At 37.0% G+C, this 16886-nt stretch overlaps 1 protein-coding gene and 1 non-coding gene across 2 annotated transcripts; both read left to right on the plus strand.

Moving 5' to 3' along the window:
* Positions 1-265: 265 nt before the first annotated feature.
* On the plus strand, positions 266-667 carry LOC121210025 (uncharacterized). Its single transcript, XM_041082096.1, has one exon. The coding sequence runs from the start codon at positions 266-268 to the stop codon at positions 665-667; it is 402 nt and encodes a 133-aa protein (XP_040938030.1).
* A 12050-nt stretch (positions 668-12717) lies between these two features.
* On the plus strand, positions 12718-12824 carry LOC121210692 (small nucleolar RNA R71). Its single transcript, XR_005905806.1, has one exon. It is a non-coding gene; the product is annotated as a small nucleolar RNA R71 (small nucleolar RNA).
* Positions 12825-16886: the final 4062 nt, after the last annotated feature.

Here is a 16886-nt window from a genome sequence, read left to right on the forward strand (position 1 = left end):
TAAGAGTGAGTTTTGGCTTAACGAAGTCGGATTTCTGGGACATATTGTATTTGGTGATGGGATCCAAATTGATTCGAGTAAGATCTCGGCCATCGTAGATTGGAAACCTTCAAGGAATGTATCTAAGGTTAGAAGCTTTTTGGGCTTAGCCGGCTATTACCGAAGGTTTGTTGAAGGATTTTCCATGATTGCTACTCCAATGACGAAGTTGTTATAGAAGGATGTCAAATTCGAATGGTTAGAAAAATGCCAACAGAGTTTCGAAATGTTAAAAACATTGTTGACTGAGGTCCCAGTTTTAGTTCAACCTGAACCGAGTAAAGAATTTGTAGTTTATAGTAACACGTCATTGAATGGTCTCGAATGTGTATTGATGCAAGAAGGCAAGGTGATAGCTTATGCTTTGAGGCAGCTGAAACCACATGAGAAAAACTATCTGACCCATGATTTGGAGCCAGTCGCCATTGTATTCGCGTTAAAGATCAGGAGACACCATTGTATGGCGAGAAATTTCGGGTATTCACCAATCACAAAGCTTAAAGTACTTGATGAATCAAAAGGAGTTAAACTTGCGGCAACGGAGGTGGCTAGAGCTAATAAAAGATTACAAGTTAGTGATTGTCAATCATCCGGGAAAGGCAGATGTGGTCGCCGATGCCTTGAGTAGGAAATCCTTGTTTGCATTAAAGGCTATGAACACTCAGTTAGCTTTATCGGATGATAGCTCTATTTTAGCTGAATTAAGAGCTAGACCGATGCTCTTCCAAGAAATCTTTGAAGCTCAAAAATTTGACAAAAAATTACAAGCCAAAAGAGTTCAATGTGAATCGGGTGTAGAAACAGAGTTTCGGATTAATTCTGATAGATACTTGATGTTCCAAGATAGGATTTGTATTCCTAAAGGTACCTAACTTATTCAAAAGATCTTAAGCGAGGCACATAGTAGCTATTGGTTAGTCCATCTGGGAAGTACCAAAATGTACAATGATTTCAAGAGACTATATTGGTGGCCGAGTATGAAAAAGGATATCTTAGAGTTTGTTTCGAAATGCTTGATATGTCAACAAGTGAAAGTCGAACAGCAAGTACCTTCTGGGTTACTTCAACCCGTGACTATTCTCAAGTGGAAATGGGACCGGGTTACTATGGATTTCGTAACGGGACTTTGTCACCAAGAAAGAAAGATGCGGTTTGGGTCGTGGTGGATCGATTAATTAAGTCGGCTCACTTTATTCCGATACGCACTGACTACTCACTCGATAAGTTAGTCGAGTTGTATGTTTCTGAAATTGTGAGACTTCATGGAGTACGTTTGTCAATCATATCAGATAAAGATTCGAGATTCACATCGCAGTTCTAGAAGAAGCTACAAGGGGCCTTAGGTACAAGATTGAGTTTTAATACCTCTTTTCATCCACAACCCGATGGTCAGTTAGAGAGAGTAATCCAAGTTTTCGAAAATATGCTCTGATGTTGTGTATTAGAATTCGAAGGCAGTTAGGAAAGGTTTTGTCGTTGGTGGAATTTGCTTATAATAACATATATCAGTCGAGTTTGAAAATGGCGCCTTATGAGGCTTTGTATAGGCATAAGTCCCGAATGCATTTGTATTGGACTGAACTCAGAGAGAGTCAGATTCACAGAGTCGATCTAGTAAAGAAAATCAAAGAAAAAGTAAATGTAATTCGTGATTGCTTGACAGCTGCTTCGGATAGACATAAATCCTATGCTAATTGAAAGCAGAAAGAGATCGAGTTTCAAGTCGGTGATAAGGTATTTTTGAAAGTTTTTCCATGGAAGAAAGTTCTGAGGTTTGGTCGGAAGGGCAAACTGAGTCCGCGATTTATTGGACCATATAAGGTTACCGAAAAGATAGGGCCAGTGGCATATCGGTTAGCCTTACCGTCTGAGTTAGAGAAGATTCACGATGTGTTTTATGTGTCTATGTTATGCCGATACTGATCAGATCCATTGCATGTGATTTCACCAACTGAGTTTGAAATTCAACAGAACATGACTTATGGTGAGGAATAGGTCAAGATTCTGGCTCGGGAAATCAAACAATTGAGAAACAAAAGTGTAGCACTTGTGAAAGTATTATGGCATAGACATGGGGTTGAAATCAATACCCAAACCTTTTCACTGGTAAGATTTTCGGGGACGAAAATCCTTAACGGGGGAGAAATGTAACAGCCTGATTTTAGGGCTAAACAGAACAGTGGTTTTGGGACCACAAATACGAGGATGAGAAATTATTTTTATTGTTTTAATATTATTTTATGTGTTATAGTATGATTTTATGAGTGCATGAAAATTTTGATGAACAAATTTTAACGATTGTAAGCTTAATCGCGAAAAAGGACTAAATCATATAAAGGGTAAAAGTTCTATTTTACTTGATAGATAGACCAAATAGCTAGAGAACCACAATTGAGGGTCTTTAAAGGGCAAATAGACCCTTTTTAGGAGAGCGATCGGCCATAGGGGGACAAGAGAGGTCAAAAGTCAATATTAGGTGTGTTTGGTGACTTAATTGATTAAAATAAAAATAAAAGAAAGAGAAAACGATATCATATTCTTCTCATTTCCTTTCCCACCGATAATACCATCAAATTGAGAGTTTTTGGAAGCTTGAGATTCCATCCACTCTCCATCTTTGAAAGTAAGTGATTTAGATAACCTTACTTGATAATTTTTATGTTTTTGGAGCCCCTAAAGCTTAATTTAGATATTGAGGGGACTATTTTGAAAAAATATTGAAAGTATAAGGTTTTTTCGTGAGAGCTTTTGAGAAGTTTGTTGAAATATTGAGTTATGAAGGATAAATGAACAATTTTTGTGAAGTAGTTTTTCATGAAAACACCTAAAGGGATCATTTTGTAAAGTTAATAAAATAAGTTGTAAATGTGTGAAATAATTGGAATTGTGGGTTGTTTCTAGTATAAAAATAATTCAGCTAGGCTTAATTAGTGGGAAAATTTGATGAAAAATGATTTTCAAACCTAGGGGTAAAATCATAATTTTGCAAAAGCCTAGGGACAAAATGGTCATTTTGCCAAAATATGGTCTATATAATGTCTTAGTTAATGTGATGATTGAACTAGTGAAATTTTTATCATTTTAGATTAAGAAAAACGAGGAACAGACGTTGACCGGGGAAAAGACAAGGTGTACGAGGACTAGACTCGTTTTTACAAATTTTGTACCGAGGTAAGTTCACACGTAAATAATGAAATGAGAATAATGTATAAATGCTTAAATGTTGCATGAATTGTAATTTCCACCCTTAAAGGTAAGTTACAATATTTTGTCATTATGCGGGATTATGTGTTAACTCTTTTATCATGAAATATGTGATTGCCTAAGTGACCGAGTTTGTCGAAGATAAGTCTACGAGAAAAGTCTTGTTTGAACTTTCGGAATAGATTAGGATACAATGTGACATGTCACTAGGAACTATGTGGTTATGAACTCATTTGTATATGTGATGTGTGATTATATAAATCCAAGCGCTAATCAAGTACGTTCTACCGATAGCTGGGTAGCTCGGCATGTGTTGCGGGTACCTGTCAGCTTGTGTGAGTAGCCCATGTGTTACGTCTTGACTGTCAGCTTATGTGAGTAAGCCTGTGATTAGCTCGAGAATAGGCAATATGTGATGTGTTAAATAAGGTAACATGTGGCCACATACGGTGTGTTATGCATATGTTTTCCTAGTATCCAATGATATTCCTAGTGTTATACGGGTAAGTCGGTAGTTATTCAACGACTACGTCAATAATAGGAATTATGCAATTGTGTTACGAGTTAGTACAGGTATGTACGTAAAACTCTTGAGTAAAGATTTCAATATGTTAAGTACTTGTGGTAAGAGTATGTATAATAAGGTTAAGCTTATGAAACTTTATTTTATTTTAACTATTGATTCATGTTGTTTATTATATACATGTGAGCTTACTAAGCTTTAGCTTACTCATTTGCTTTCCATCTTCTTACAGTGCCGTGAAGCTAGTATTGGGGATCAAGAGGCGTCGGAGGCATTGATCACACTATCACCTGAAGCTTTGGTATAGCTAGTTCAAATGTTTTGATTTTTAGCATGTATAGGGACTCGAATCTTCAATTTAGTGTCTTGTCAGTTTAGCCACAAGTGTTGGCACATATGATGATGTGATATTCATTTTGTATAGGCCATGAAAGTTGGCTAATGTTAATTTTTATTATATGCATTTGATGCAAGTTTCTAATGGTTGTCGGCGATTTGGTTATATATATGTTATGCTTGTATTGGTTTGGTTGATCTTATGTAGGTTAATGTAAGTAAGGGTAGCAAAAAGGCTTGGTAAATAGCCTTATTTTTATCCACCCGAGTAGACACAAAGGTGTGTGTCTAGGCTGTGTGTGACACACGGGCAGCCCTGATGCGTGATATTCGTAATAGGTTTTAAAGATTTATAAATGAATCGTTCTTGAGACTAACTTATTATCACGATTAAGGCAAGTGTACCTATCAAACCGTAGTATAGTTCAGCAAGACCGGATTGTCGAACCCAAAGGAGCTACGAGTACTAGTATTTACTTCATTTTTATTAGCTAGACTAAAAATTAAGAGGTTTGGTTATCTAAACTAATTATTAACTAAGAATGCAAAGAAACAAAACTTGGGAAAATACTTTTGGGAAAATTTGATTGATTGAGACAATACCTAAGGAAAAATCCACCTAGACTTCACTTGTTATTTGACTCTGAATCAGACGATTTATTCATTTGACTTGATCCGTAGAAATCCCTAAGTTATATTATTGTCTTTCTCGAGACTAATAACGTCTAACCCTAGGTTGAATAATTGAAATCTCTTTCTAATTAACACTCTACAATTGCATTAACTCGATTTATGGATTCATTTATTAGGTTTCACCCTAATCTAGTAAAATATTGTCACCCTACTTCTAGGTACGCAATCAACTCTGCTTAATTATGACAATTTTACTCTTAGACAGGGTCTATTCCTCCTCTGAATAAGAGCGTTAACTTGAATTAATATCCTGGAATATTAAAACAAGAATTACGAACACATAATTAAGAACAAGTCAAATATTTATCATACAATTCAGATAATAATAACAAGATCTATCTTAGGTTTCATTCCCCTTAGATATTTAAGGGGTTTAGTTCATATTTATGAAAGAAAACATCTCAAAAGATAAAGATAACAAAACATAAGAAAACCCAAAACTCCTAAAGGAAATTGAAGGGAGATCTTCAGTCTTAACGATGAATTCGACTTTTGAGATGGATCAATTGGCTTTCCTTGAGTAATTCCTTGCTTCTTACTCTGCATCCCCCTTCTAAGTGCCTCCTCCGGTGTTTAAAGAGGCTTTGTAATTCCTAAGAGCCCCAAAAATTGGCCTTTTCTGAATTGGACTAAACTTGGGCTCGGCAGGGACACGCCCGTGTGCGATTACTTAAGGCCGTGGTCAAGGCTGTTAAATGGGCACGGGAGTGTGATCTACCCGTGTAAGTCGTGCTTCGATCTTACCAAAGGGACACGGCCGTGTGACACGCCCGTGTGAGGAAGTCCAGGCTATGTTGATTTCTCGCGTGGGTCCATTTTCTCCGGTTTGGGCCTGTTTCTCGCCCTTTTTAGTCTTCTATGCTCACCTAAGTATAAAACATGAAATTAAAGGATTAGGAGCATCGAATTCACTAATTCTAAGGAGAAACCATCCATAAAATGTGCTGAGCATGGGGTAAAAATATGTATAAATTACGGTTTAACAAACACCCCCACACTTAAGCATTTGCTTGTCCTCAAGCAAAATCCTCAACTCACAATCAAAATAAATTCATCTCAATTTATAATCCCTATCAATAATATCTCAAAATAATCCATAAGTATTCGTATATTGAAAATTCAACTAAAAGTACATCAAAGTTTCAAACATTCCAAGTTGAGCATTTTATCACGAAAACATAAGTGTCTCCTCTTATCTAAGTGATTACCTTAGATCAAAATATCGCAGCGTTTAACATCCTCACTAAAGGTTCACTCAAATCACTCAAGGTGTTTAAGGATATCAATAAAAGCACTCATTAGTCAATATGAAAAGTTATTACCATAGGCTTGCTTGAAAATCAAATCTCCACCACTATATATTGAGCTGATACATCAATCAAAAAGCTTTTTTAGAGGGTTGTATGTGGCCTTGGTTAGGGGGTGTGGTCACAAGCTAAAAGAAAAGGTTAGAATCGAGATTTAATTGAAAAATACTTAGCTAGAAAAATAACTAGTCATCAATTCAATACAAGTGAGCTTCTTCTTAGAATATGAAATTAACATTAAAGCTCAAAAACGACGAATTACAACTAATATGTATTGAAGTACATTCGTTTTTTTTAAGAACAAGTCAAATTCATAGAAGAGCAAAACATAGCTAAGCAATTAGTTCAAATCAAATCTCGACAAAAATAGGGATCAAATTAGGGGATTTCAACAATAATAGGTTATGGGTTAATATTGAGGGTGAATCAATTAATGGCTTGTTAGGCTCAAAGGGGTTCACTAAGGGTTATATCACTAAGGGTTAATTATAAAGGTAGGCTTTTGTGGAGTGAGTGGGTTAAACCTAAGTGCCTTTATTATCTTGACATATCAAATCAAATGGTGTGGTCTTGACATGCATAGTCAAGCAAGTTCTAGAATAACAATTCAATACTGACGCACTCAAAGCAACAATAAAAGTGAGCATGAAAGAAATAATAGATTCTCTAAAGGCTCAAGATCTCACAAAAATTATGGCTTTTTGATGTTCAAACTTGTGAATTTCAACTCAAGATAATACTTAAACTTAGGGAAACAACCTAAAAGTTTTTAATTCTTCAAAAATCAACTTATCATGTTTGATTCCCTAATGTCTTAAAGTTTAAACAATCAATACATAAATGCCTATGTTTTAATTCAAGACATATCAATAAAAATCATAAGTTGATTAAAATTCTTTCTAATAGTGATATGAGTGATTCGCGTGAGAAGAAGACAGAATTCAGGGATTTCCAGTGATGATATAAAAGACCCCCCACACTTAAGATGTACATTGCCCTTAATGTATAAAGATAGATATATTGAAAAAAAATAGATTTATAATCATAAGATAGGGAGAGAAGTGAAACTTCCTGAATAATGAATGAACTCCTTGAATTGGAGTTATGGAGAGTAATCGGCCAAAACAAAGATGAGAGTGGAGGAGGATACTCCAGTGGTGGTCGAGGTTCATTAATTCATAAATCCTGCGCCCTTGGAGTTTTTAGTTCCTATTTGAAGATGAGCTTTGGAGCTCTTTATGACTGTGATAAAATCAGGAACTATTTAGAAGATATACTAAAGCATAATTACTCATAATGAAATAGCCGAAAAATAAAAATTGTAAAAACTCAGGATAAAATAGTATTAAAAGGAAATAAAAGAAATAATTTTAAAATATAGAGATAAAAAGAAAATAAATAATAGGTGTTTATAGAGAAATTGGGGCACACGACCGTGGGGCACGCCCGTGTGCTCTCATCTCAGCCCGTGCGTTTCGTGGTTTTCAAAATTGGGCACATTGGTGTACATGGCCCTGTTGTACGACCATGTTGATCTCCGTTCGCTTCTCCCATGCTCGTGTATACAGGCGCACACCCGTGTTATTTTGACAGGCTCGACCATGGTCTATGGCACGGGCGTGTCGCACGTCCGTGTTACATTCTCAGTTTCAACCACAGTTTCAAGGCACCGGCGTGTTTCACGCCCGTGTTGTTTTGGCAGGTTCGCCCACAGCCATGTCGCACGGCCGTGGTGACTTATCGCTTCTCGTGTTGAGGAAATAATTTTGCCCTATTTTCACACGGCCTAATGTACACCCGTGTGTCTGGCCGTGTGTCTTTAGAAAGCCTGTGTTCCATGATTCGGTTAGTATGTTAGGTGTTAAAAGCTAAAATTTAAAGAAATTAATACTGTTAGTGCTCGGGTTGCTTCCCGAGAAGCGCTTGTTTATAGTCTAAGCTCGACTCTACCTTGTGGGTATATTTAGGTAATTTTGTGGAGCCGTAGCTCCTCTTTATAGTCTTTGAAATTCTCACCGTTATACATTTTGAGACGATGTTCATTTACCTTAAAAGTGCCTTGTGATAGATGACTTACCTCTACTGTGCCATATGGAAACACAGTTTGAACTACGAAAGGACCTGGCCATCATGATTTAAGCTTTCCCGAAAATAATTTGAGCCTCGAGTTATATAATAGGACAAGATCTCCAACTTCAAATTGCCTTTGTTGCTTCAAACGGGCGTCATGGCGGCGCTTCGTTGGTTCCTTATATAGGCTTGAATTTTCATATGCATTGGTTCGCCACTCATCTAACTCGTTCAACTGCATCAACCTATTTTTACTTGCAAGTTTGGGGTTAAGGTTTAGAAATTTTATAGCCCAGAATGCCCTGTGTTCGAACTTAACCGGTAGGTGACAACTTTTCCCATAAACAAGTCTATAAGGTGATGTTCCTATGGGAGTCTTAAAAGCAATTCTATAAGCCCATAAAGCATCATCTACTTTCCTCGCCCAATCCTTCCTATTTAATTCTACTGTCTTTTCTAGGATGCGTTTAAGCTCTCGGTTCGCTACTTTGACTTGGCCACTAGTTTGAGGGTGATAAGGGGTGTTCTGTGATGAACTCCGTATTTCTTAAGGATCTTGTCGAATTGGGCGTTACAAAAATGAGTACCCCTATCACTGATAATTGCTCTAGGTGTACCGAATCGAGAGAAAAGTTTCTTAAGGAATCGTACTACTACTCTAGCATCATTAGTAGGTAAAGCTTGGGCTTCAACCCATTTGGACATATAATTAACAACTACTAAGATGTATTTATTTTTTAATGAACTAGGGAACGGGCCCATAAAGTCGATACACCAAACGTCAAATATCTCACATGAGAGCATATATGTCTGAGGCATTTCATCACGCTTGGATATATTACCTGTCCTTTGACATTTGTCACAAGAAGTAACATACCTGTTGGCATCTTTGAATAGAGTGGGCCAATAAAAACCTTATTCGAGGATTTTTTGTGTGGTCTTATTTCCACCGTAATGTCCTCCAGTCGGTCCTGAGTGGCAATGTTCTAAGATTTTCAATGATTCTGTCCTTGTGACGCATCTCCTTATGATTTGATCAGCACATTTACGAAAAAGGAAAGGGTCTTCCCAAAAGTAGTTTTTCACATCAGCGAAGAATCGCTTCTTTTGCTGATGCGTCAACCCTTTTGGGATAATGTTAGCAGCTAAAAAATTTGCAATATCTGCAAACCAAGGTACCTCAAAATTAGATATAGAAAAAAATTGTTCTTCAGGGAATGAATCATTTATTTCAATGTCATCTGGTTATTTGGTACTTGAGTTTTCAAGCCTGGAGAGATGGTCAACCGCAAGATTTTCAGCTCCTTTCTTATCCTTAATCTCTAAGTCAAATTCCTGTAATAATAAGATCCATCGAATGAGCCAAAGTTTTGCATCAATTTTAGTCAAAAAGGTGGCGAAGAGCGGAATGGTCAGCATAAATGACAAATTTAGACAATATTAAATATGACCTAAATTTATCGAATGCAAAAACCACAGCTAGTAGCTCTTTCTCCATGGTGGTGTAGTTTCCTTGTGCGGCTGTCAAAGTCCTGCTAGCATAATAGATAGGTTGAAAATGTTTATCTCTTCACTATCCCAAAACTGCACCTACTGCAAAATCGCTTGTATCGCACATTAGTTCAAAAGCTGAATTCCAATCAGGTGCAATTATAATTGGAGCTTTAGTCAGTTTATCCTTTAAAATATTAAATGCTTCTAAACACTCCTAATCGAAATTAAAAGGCACATCTTTTTCTAGTAATTTAGTGAAAGGCTTAGCTATTTTAGAAAAAATTTTAATAAATCTTCTATAAAACCTAGCATGTCCTAAGAAGCTTCTAATAGCCTTATCCGAATTAGGGGGAGGTAGTTTTTCAATGGTTTCAATTTTAGATTTATCAACCTCAATCCCTCTACTAGAAATTTTATATCCTAATACAATACCTTCTTGAACCATAAAGTGACATTTTTTCCCAGTTAAGCACTAGGTTTGTATCCTCGCATCTAATTAACACTCGTTTTAAATTTTTAAGGCAAAGATGGAAAAAGTTACCGAAAACCGAAAAATCATCCATAAATACCTCCATGACGTCTTCTACAAGTTCGTCAAAAATGGCCATCATGCAACGCTGAAAAGTAGCAGGAGCATTACATAATCCAAAAGGCATTCTATGATAAGCAAACGTACCGTATGGACATGTAAATGTCATCTTTTCTTGATCTTCAGGAGCTATTTAGATTTTGAAATAGCCAGAGAGTTCGTCTAAAAAGCAGTAGTACATGTGTCCTGACAATCTTTCCAATATTTTGTTAATAAATGGGAGGTGAAAGTGGTCTTTTCTCGTGGCATCATTTAGCTTCCTATAATCAATGCACACTCTCCAACCTGTGACTGTCCTTGTTGGGATTAATTCATTCCTCTCATTAGCCACAACAGTCATGCCTCCTTTCTTAGGAACAACCTACACTGGACTCACCCAAGGACTATCAGAAATAGGATAAATAATTCCAGCATCTAGGAGTTTAATTACCTCAACTTTAACAACTTCCTTCATGTTGGGGTTTAGTCATCGTTGGGCTTACACACATGGTTTATAATCATCTTCCATTAAAATTTTGTGGGTGAAAAAAGAAGGGTTGATCCCTTTAATGTCAGAAATTTTCCAAGATATGGCCCTTTTATGCTCTCTTAATACTTGGAATAATTCCTCTTTCTCCTTGGGTTGCAAGTTGGATGCAATAATTACTGGTAATGTGAAATTATTTCCAAGGAATGCATATTCCAAGTGATCCGGTAATTGCTTAAGTTCCAGTTTGGGAGGTTCATCAATAGAGGGTTTTTGCTTAAGTTTATCTGTTATCTTAATTCCCTCATATTCTGCTAGTTTTGGGAAAGTTTCATTGGAGTTTAGTTCGGTTCCTATTTTAGAATCATCATCTATCCCCTCTCCTTGGGCGAGACACAATTCCATCGTGTCCTTGTGTACGATTTCCTGAAAAGAATCTTGAGTAGCATGATCTATAGAATCGATAAAATAACAAGAGTTATCCTATTCTCTAGAAAATCTCATGGCATCATAAATTTTACAAATAATCTCTTCATCACCTACTCTAAGTACCAATTTACCATCACCCACATCAATTACAGCCCTAGCAGTGGCTAAAAATGGTCGACCTAAGATTAAAGGCACCTCAACATCTTCATCCATGTCAAACACAATGAAATCAACAGCGAATATAAACTTATCTACTTTTACAAGTACGTCCTCTATAATTCCCCTAGGATATTTAACAGATCTATCAGCTAATTGAATATTCATCTTAGTGGGTTTAGGTTCCCCAAGGCCAAGTTGTTTAAACATTTTATATGGCATCAAATTAATGCTGGTGCCTAAATCAGCTAGTGCTTTATCAACATTCAAACTACAAATTAAGCAGGGAATAGTAAAACTTCTTGGATCTTTCAGTTTGGTTGGCAGTTTATTTTAGAGTATGGCTGAGCACTCTTCATTAAGTTCCACTGTAGATAAGTCTTCAAACTTCCTTTTGTTTGTCAAAAGCTCTTTTAAAAATTTTGCATATATAGGCATCTGTGATATAGCTTCAACAAAAGGTAAGTTAATATGCAGTTGTTTAAAAACTTCAGGAAATTTACTGAATTGTTCATCCATGCAGTCTTTTTTCAACTTTGTCGAGTATGGGATTGGTGGTCTATATTCTTTTGGCCTTAGATTGCCATTGTTCTCAGGTTCGACCTCCTTTCTATCAGCTTCTTGTGGTGGCTTCTTTTCAGATTCAGCTAACACTTTCCCACTCCTTAGTGTAACTGCTTTCACGTGCTCTTTTGGGTTGTGTTCAGTGTTACTCTGCAAGCTACCTTGTGGTCGTTCAGATATCAATTTAGCAAGCTAACCTATCTAAGTTTCAAGCCCTTGGATTGACGCTTGTTTATCCTTAAGGGCTGTCTCAGTATTTTAGAAACGAGTTTCTGACACCTAGATGAATATTGTTAACATCTTCTCAAGGTTTGGCTTCTTTTCCTGCTAGTAAGGTGGTTGTTGAAAACCCGGAGGATGTTGTGGCATTTGATTTCCTTGACCGTCCCACAAGAAATTGGGATGGTTCCTCCAACCTGCATTATAAGTGTTACTATACGGGTTATTTTGGGGTTTAGAGTTATTGTTACCCATATATTGGACTTGTTCCTCCTCGATGCTAAGGTTGAAGGGTTGATATTCTATGCATGCTCCTCCTCTATTCGAATTGCACCTCATCACTAGATGTACCTGAGTAGAACCACACAAACCGTCAATCTTTTTATTTAAGAGTTCTACTTGGTTAGATAGCATGGTAACCGCATCGAGGTTGAAAACACCAGCTGCTTTCGTCGACTTTATCCTCATAACTTGCCACTGATAGTTATTCAGTGACATCTCCTCAATAAATTCATAAGCCGCCTCAGGTGTCTTATTATTGATAGTTCCGCCAGTGGCTGCATCGATCATCTGTCGAGTCGAAGGATTCAGACCATTATAAAACATTTGAACCTGTAGCCAAAGCGGTAACCCATGGTGAGGGCACCTTCTCAAAAGGTCCTTGTATCTCTCCCATGCATCGTAGAGTGTTTCTAAATCCATTTGCACAAAAGAGGAGATATCATTACCTAATTTGGCTATTTTAGTCAGCGAAAAATATTTTAATAAAAACTTTTCAATCATTTGTTCCCAAGTAGTGATTAACCCTCGTGGTAACGAGTTCAACCATTGTTTAGCCATCTTCCTTAACGAAAAGGGAAACAACTGAAGGCAAATAGCGTCATCAGAAATGCCATTAATTTTAAATATATCGCAAAATTCTAGGAAATTTGCCAAGTGAGTGTTAGGATCCTCATCCTGCAAACCATCAAACTGAACAAACTGTTGTATCATTTGAATTGTGTTAGGTTTCAGTTTAAAATTATTTGCAGCAATAGTAGGTCTAACTATACTTGACTCAATTCCTATTAAATTAGGTTTAGCATAATCATACATAGTGCGTGGAGCAGGATTCTAATTTACTGGATCAGCAGCAATTGCAGAAGGTAGCAGATTTTCTTGGTTTTCAGCCATCTCCTCGGTTGTGGTTGAAGTATCGTCCTCTTGCTCGTCCTCTGTGTATCTTAGGCTTCGCCTTATTTCTCGTCTATTTCTGTAAACTATGTGGACAACCTTGCCGTCAAAAAGTAATGGTACTGACGGGTTTCTTCGGGTCATAAACTAGAAAAACCTGTTAGAAGAAAATAAGAGAAAAATTAGAAAATAAAAACTTAAATTGCAAATAAAGTAAATGGCTAAAGTAATAAAAATCGAGTTTTCCTAATATCCTAGTTCCCCGGCAACAACGCCAAAAACTTGATGCGTGATATTCGTAACAGGTTTTAAAGATTTATAAATGAATCGTTCTTGAGACTAACTTATTATCACGATTAAGGCAAGTGTACCTATCGAACAGTAGTATGGTTCAGCAAGACCGGATTGTCGAACCCAAAGGAACTATGAGTACTAGTATTTACTTCCTTTTTATTGTCTAGCCTAAAAATTAAGAGGTTTGGTTATCTAAACTAATTATTAACTAAGAATGCACAGAAAGAAAACTTGGGAAAATAATTTTGGGAAAATTCGATTGATTGAGACAATACCTAAGGAAAAATCCACCTAGACTTCACTTGTTATTTGACTCTGAATCAGACGATTTATTCATTTGACTTGATCCATAGAAATCCCTAAGTTATATTATTATCTCTCTCGAGACTAATAACGTCTAACCCTAGGTTGAATAATTGAAATCTCTTTCTAATTAACACCTTAGAATTACATTAACTCGATCTATGGATTCCCTTATTAGGTTTCACCCTAATCCGGAAAAATCTTGTCACCCTATCTCTAGGCGCGCAATCAACTGCGCTTAATTATGACAATTTTACTCTTAGACAGGGTCTATTCCTCCTATGAATAAGAGCGTTAACTTGAATTAATATCCTGGAATATTAAAACAAGAATTAAAAACACATAATTAAGAACAAGTCAAATATTTACCATACAATTCATATAGTAATAACAAGATTTGTCTTAGGTTTCATTCCCCTTAGATAATTAGGGGGTTTAGTTCATATTTATGAAAGAAAACATCTCAAAAGCATAAAGATAACAAAACATAAGAAAACCCAAAACTCCTGAAGGAAATTGAAGGGAGATCTTTAGTCTTGACAATGAATCCGGCTTTTGAGATGGATCAATCGGCTTTCCTTGAGTAATTTCTTACTTCCTACTCTACGTCCCCCTTCTAAGTGCCTCCTCTGGTGTTTAAATAGGCTTCAGAATACCTAAGAGCCCCCTAAATTGGCCTTTTCCGAATTGGACTAAACTTAGGCTTGGTAGGGACACACCCATGTGCGATTACTTAAGGCCATGGTCAAGGCTGTTAAATGGGCACGGGAGTGTGATCTACCCGTGTAAGTCGTGCTTGGATCTTACCAAAGGGACACGGTCGTGTGACACGCCCGTGTGAGGAAGTCCAGGCTATGTTGATTTCTCGCGTGGGTCCATTTTCTCCAGTTTGGGCCTGTTTCTCGCCCTTTTTAGTCTTCTATGCTCACCTAAGTATAAAACATGAAATTAAAGGATTAGGAGCATCGAATTCACCAATTCTAAGGAGAAACCATCCATAAAATGTGTTAAGCATGGGGTAAAAATATGTATAAATTACGGTTTATCAAGCCCCATGGGCATGTTGACTGGCCGTTTGTCCCCTACACGTAAAAATTTCAAGTCAGTATGCATGGTAGTAAACACACGGGTAGAGACACGACCGTGTGTCTCAGCCGTGTGGAGAACATGGCCGCTGGCCATAGGCATATGCCTCGGCCGTGTGCCCCTAATTGGATGCTGACGTCAGAAACAGAATGTTAAGGTTTTTAGACACGGGCTGAGACACGAGCGTGTCATGGCCATGTGAGGGACACGGGCGTGTCACATCCTGCTTAGACTGTGTTAACCATACGGACCTTTAGCACGGCCATGTCCTAATGGCCACATGGGCGTGTTGCCCTTCTACATAGGCTTGTGCCCTATTTCTAATGTTATCTTTCCAGAGTTTGTTAAAGGACCCGAATCGGTCCTGAATGGGTTCCAAGGATATTTGGGGTCTCGTGAGTCCATGTTAATGAAGTTTAGACATATTGTAAAAAAGTTTTAAATTTTACCAAGTCTTGATGACTTGGAAAAGTTTGGCTACATGTGCTGAAGAGTTGTAGCGCCTCGTATTCCGTCCCAATGTAGGGTACGGGTTTGGGGTGTTACATCAAGTTAATTAACGGAATTCTCTATCTGAGGAATCAAGGTACCAATAAACTCAAATAATATTAATGAATTCTTTAATTTACCTAATTTTGAAAATGACAAATATTCTTCCTTAATGGAAAATATTAAGGTTGAGAAATTGCAAGAGATTTTAATTGAACTTATAGTTCCGAGTTCTAAATGGATTGTGTCAAAGCATGGGATTCATGCTTGTCATGGAGAATATTTGACACCATTAGCAAATTATGGTTTTATTTTGTTCGGTTCAGTCTTATGTCTATCTCATATAGACTACAATTTAAGTAAAACAAATGGTCTTGCTATACTCAATTATGACGGCTTGATGTGGGAAAGATCATTTTAAGAGATATTCAAAATTGTGCCGCTAGAGGTTCTGGTCCAACTTACTTTCCCTTTACGATAATAGTTTTGTGCTTGAAAGCTAAAATTCTTGCAAACGTAAAGAAGATAGGGTATAGCCAAGGCATAATCACAGATTGGGACCTTTTCCGTGTAGCAGGAAATTCTATTCTGCAACAACAAGTTGAATCGAACGATGAACTTGAAGAAGAAGAAGTTCCTACAAAGACAGAACCAATGCAGCCAATTGAAATTCCTGATTTGGTAGAGACGAATGAACCAATCTCTGAACCTAGCAATGAACCAATGCAGCAACAAGCTTATTGGAGATACTAAAAAATACGGGACGACGCAATGAGAGACGCTTTTACAAAAATATTTCATGACCCGTTTATTTTTGTGCCTAAATTTCAGACTTTATATTTGATCCATGGACTCCAATTTCGAGGAAGGAATGTGGCAATTCAAGCAAAAACAAGAACGATGGAGAAAAAGATGGATCGGATTCTAAGGGGTCTGCAAATAAATAAATGGGGGGATCTTGTCTTTATTTTATTCATTTTATTTCTTAAGATATTTTAAGCTTTTAGGCTTAAGTTCTTTTAAGATATTTTATTTCACACATAATAAAATAATAGGAGAAATCATGAATAAAAGTGAGCAATTTGCGAAATAAGGAGTGGGTCAATAGATATGTACATGTCTAGGATTGGATCTAGGAAGAGCTTTGTAATACCCTTAACCCGTATCCGTCGCCGAAACAAGGTTACAAAGCATTACTTGAATATATAGATCAAATAAATAAAACTTTCATTTTATACAGTATTCATGTCAGAAATCAAACATAAACTCCCTTATATGAACCCTCGAGGTCCAAAACATGCATTAGAAACGAGTCAAGACTGAACCGAGTACTCATAGAATTTTTTGAAAAATCTCAAATTTTTTCCTAGACGTAGGGGTCACACGCCCGTGTGGTCAGGTCATGTGGCTCACACAGCCAAGGGACACACCCATGTCTCAGGCTGTGTAACT

Source organism: Gossypium hirsutum, chromosome A11 (genome assembly GCF_007990345.1).
Source record: "Gossypium hirsutum isolate 1008001.06 chromosome A11, Gossypium_hirsutum_v2.1, whole genome shotgun sequence".
Taxonomy (NCBI): Eukaryota; Viridiplantae; Streptophyta; class Magnoliopsida; order Malvales; family Malvaceae; genus Gossypium; species Gossypium hirsutum.

Excerpts from the sequence above, each read along its gene's own strand:
- LOC121210025 (XM_041082096.1), top strand. The coding sequence starts at position 266 with ATGTTAAAAACATTGTTGACTGAGGTCCCAGTTTTAGTTCAACCTGAA.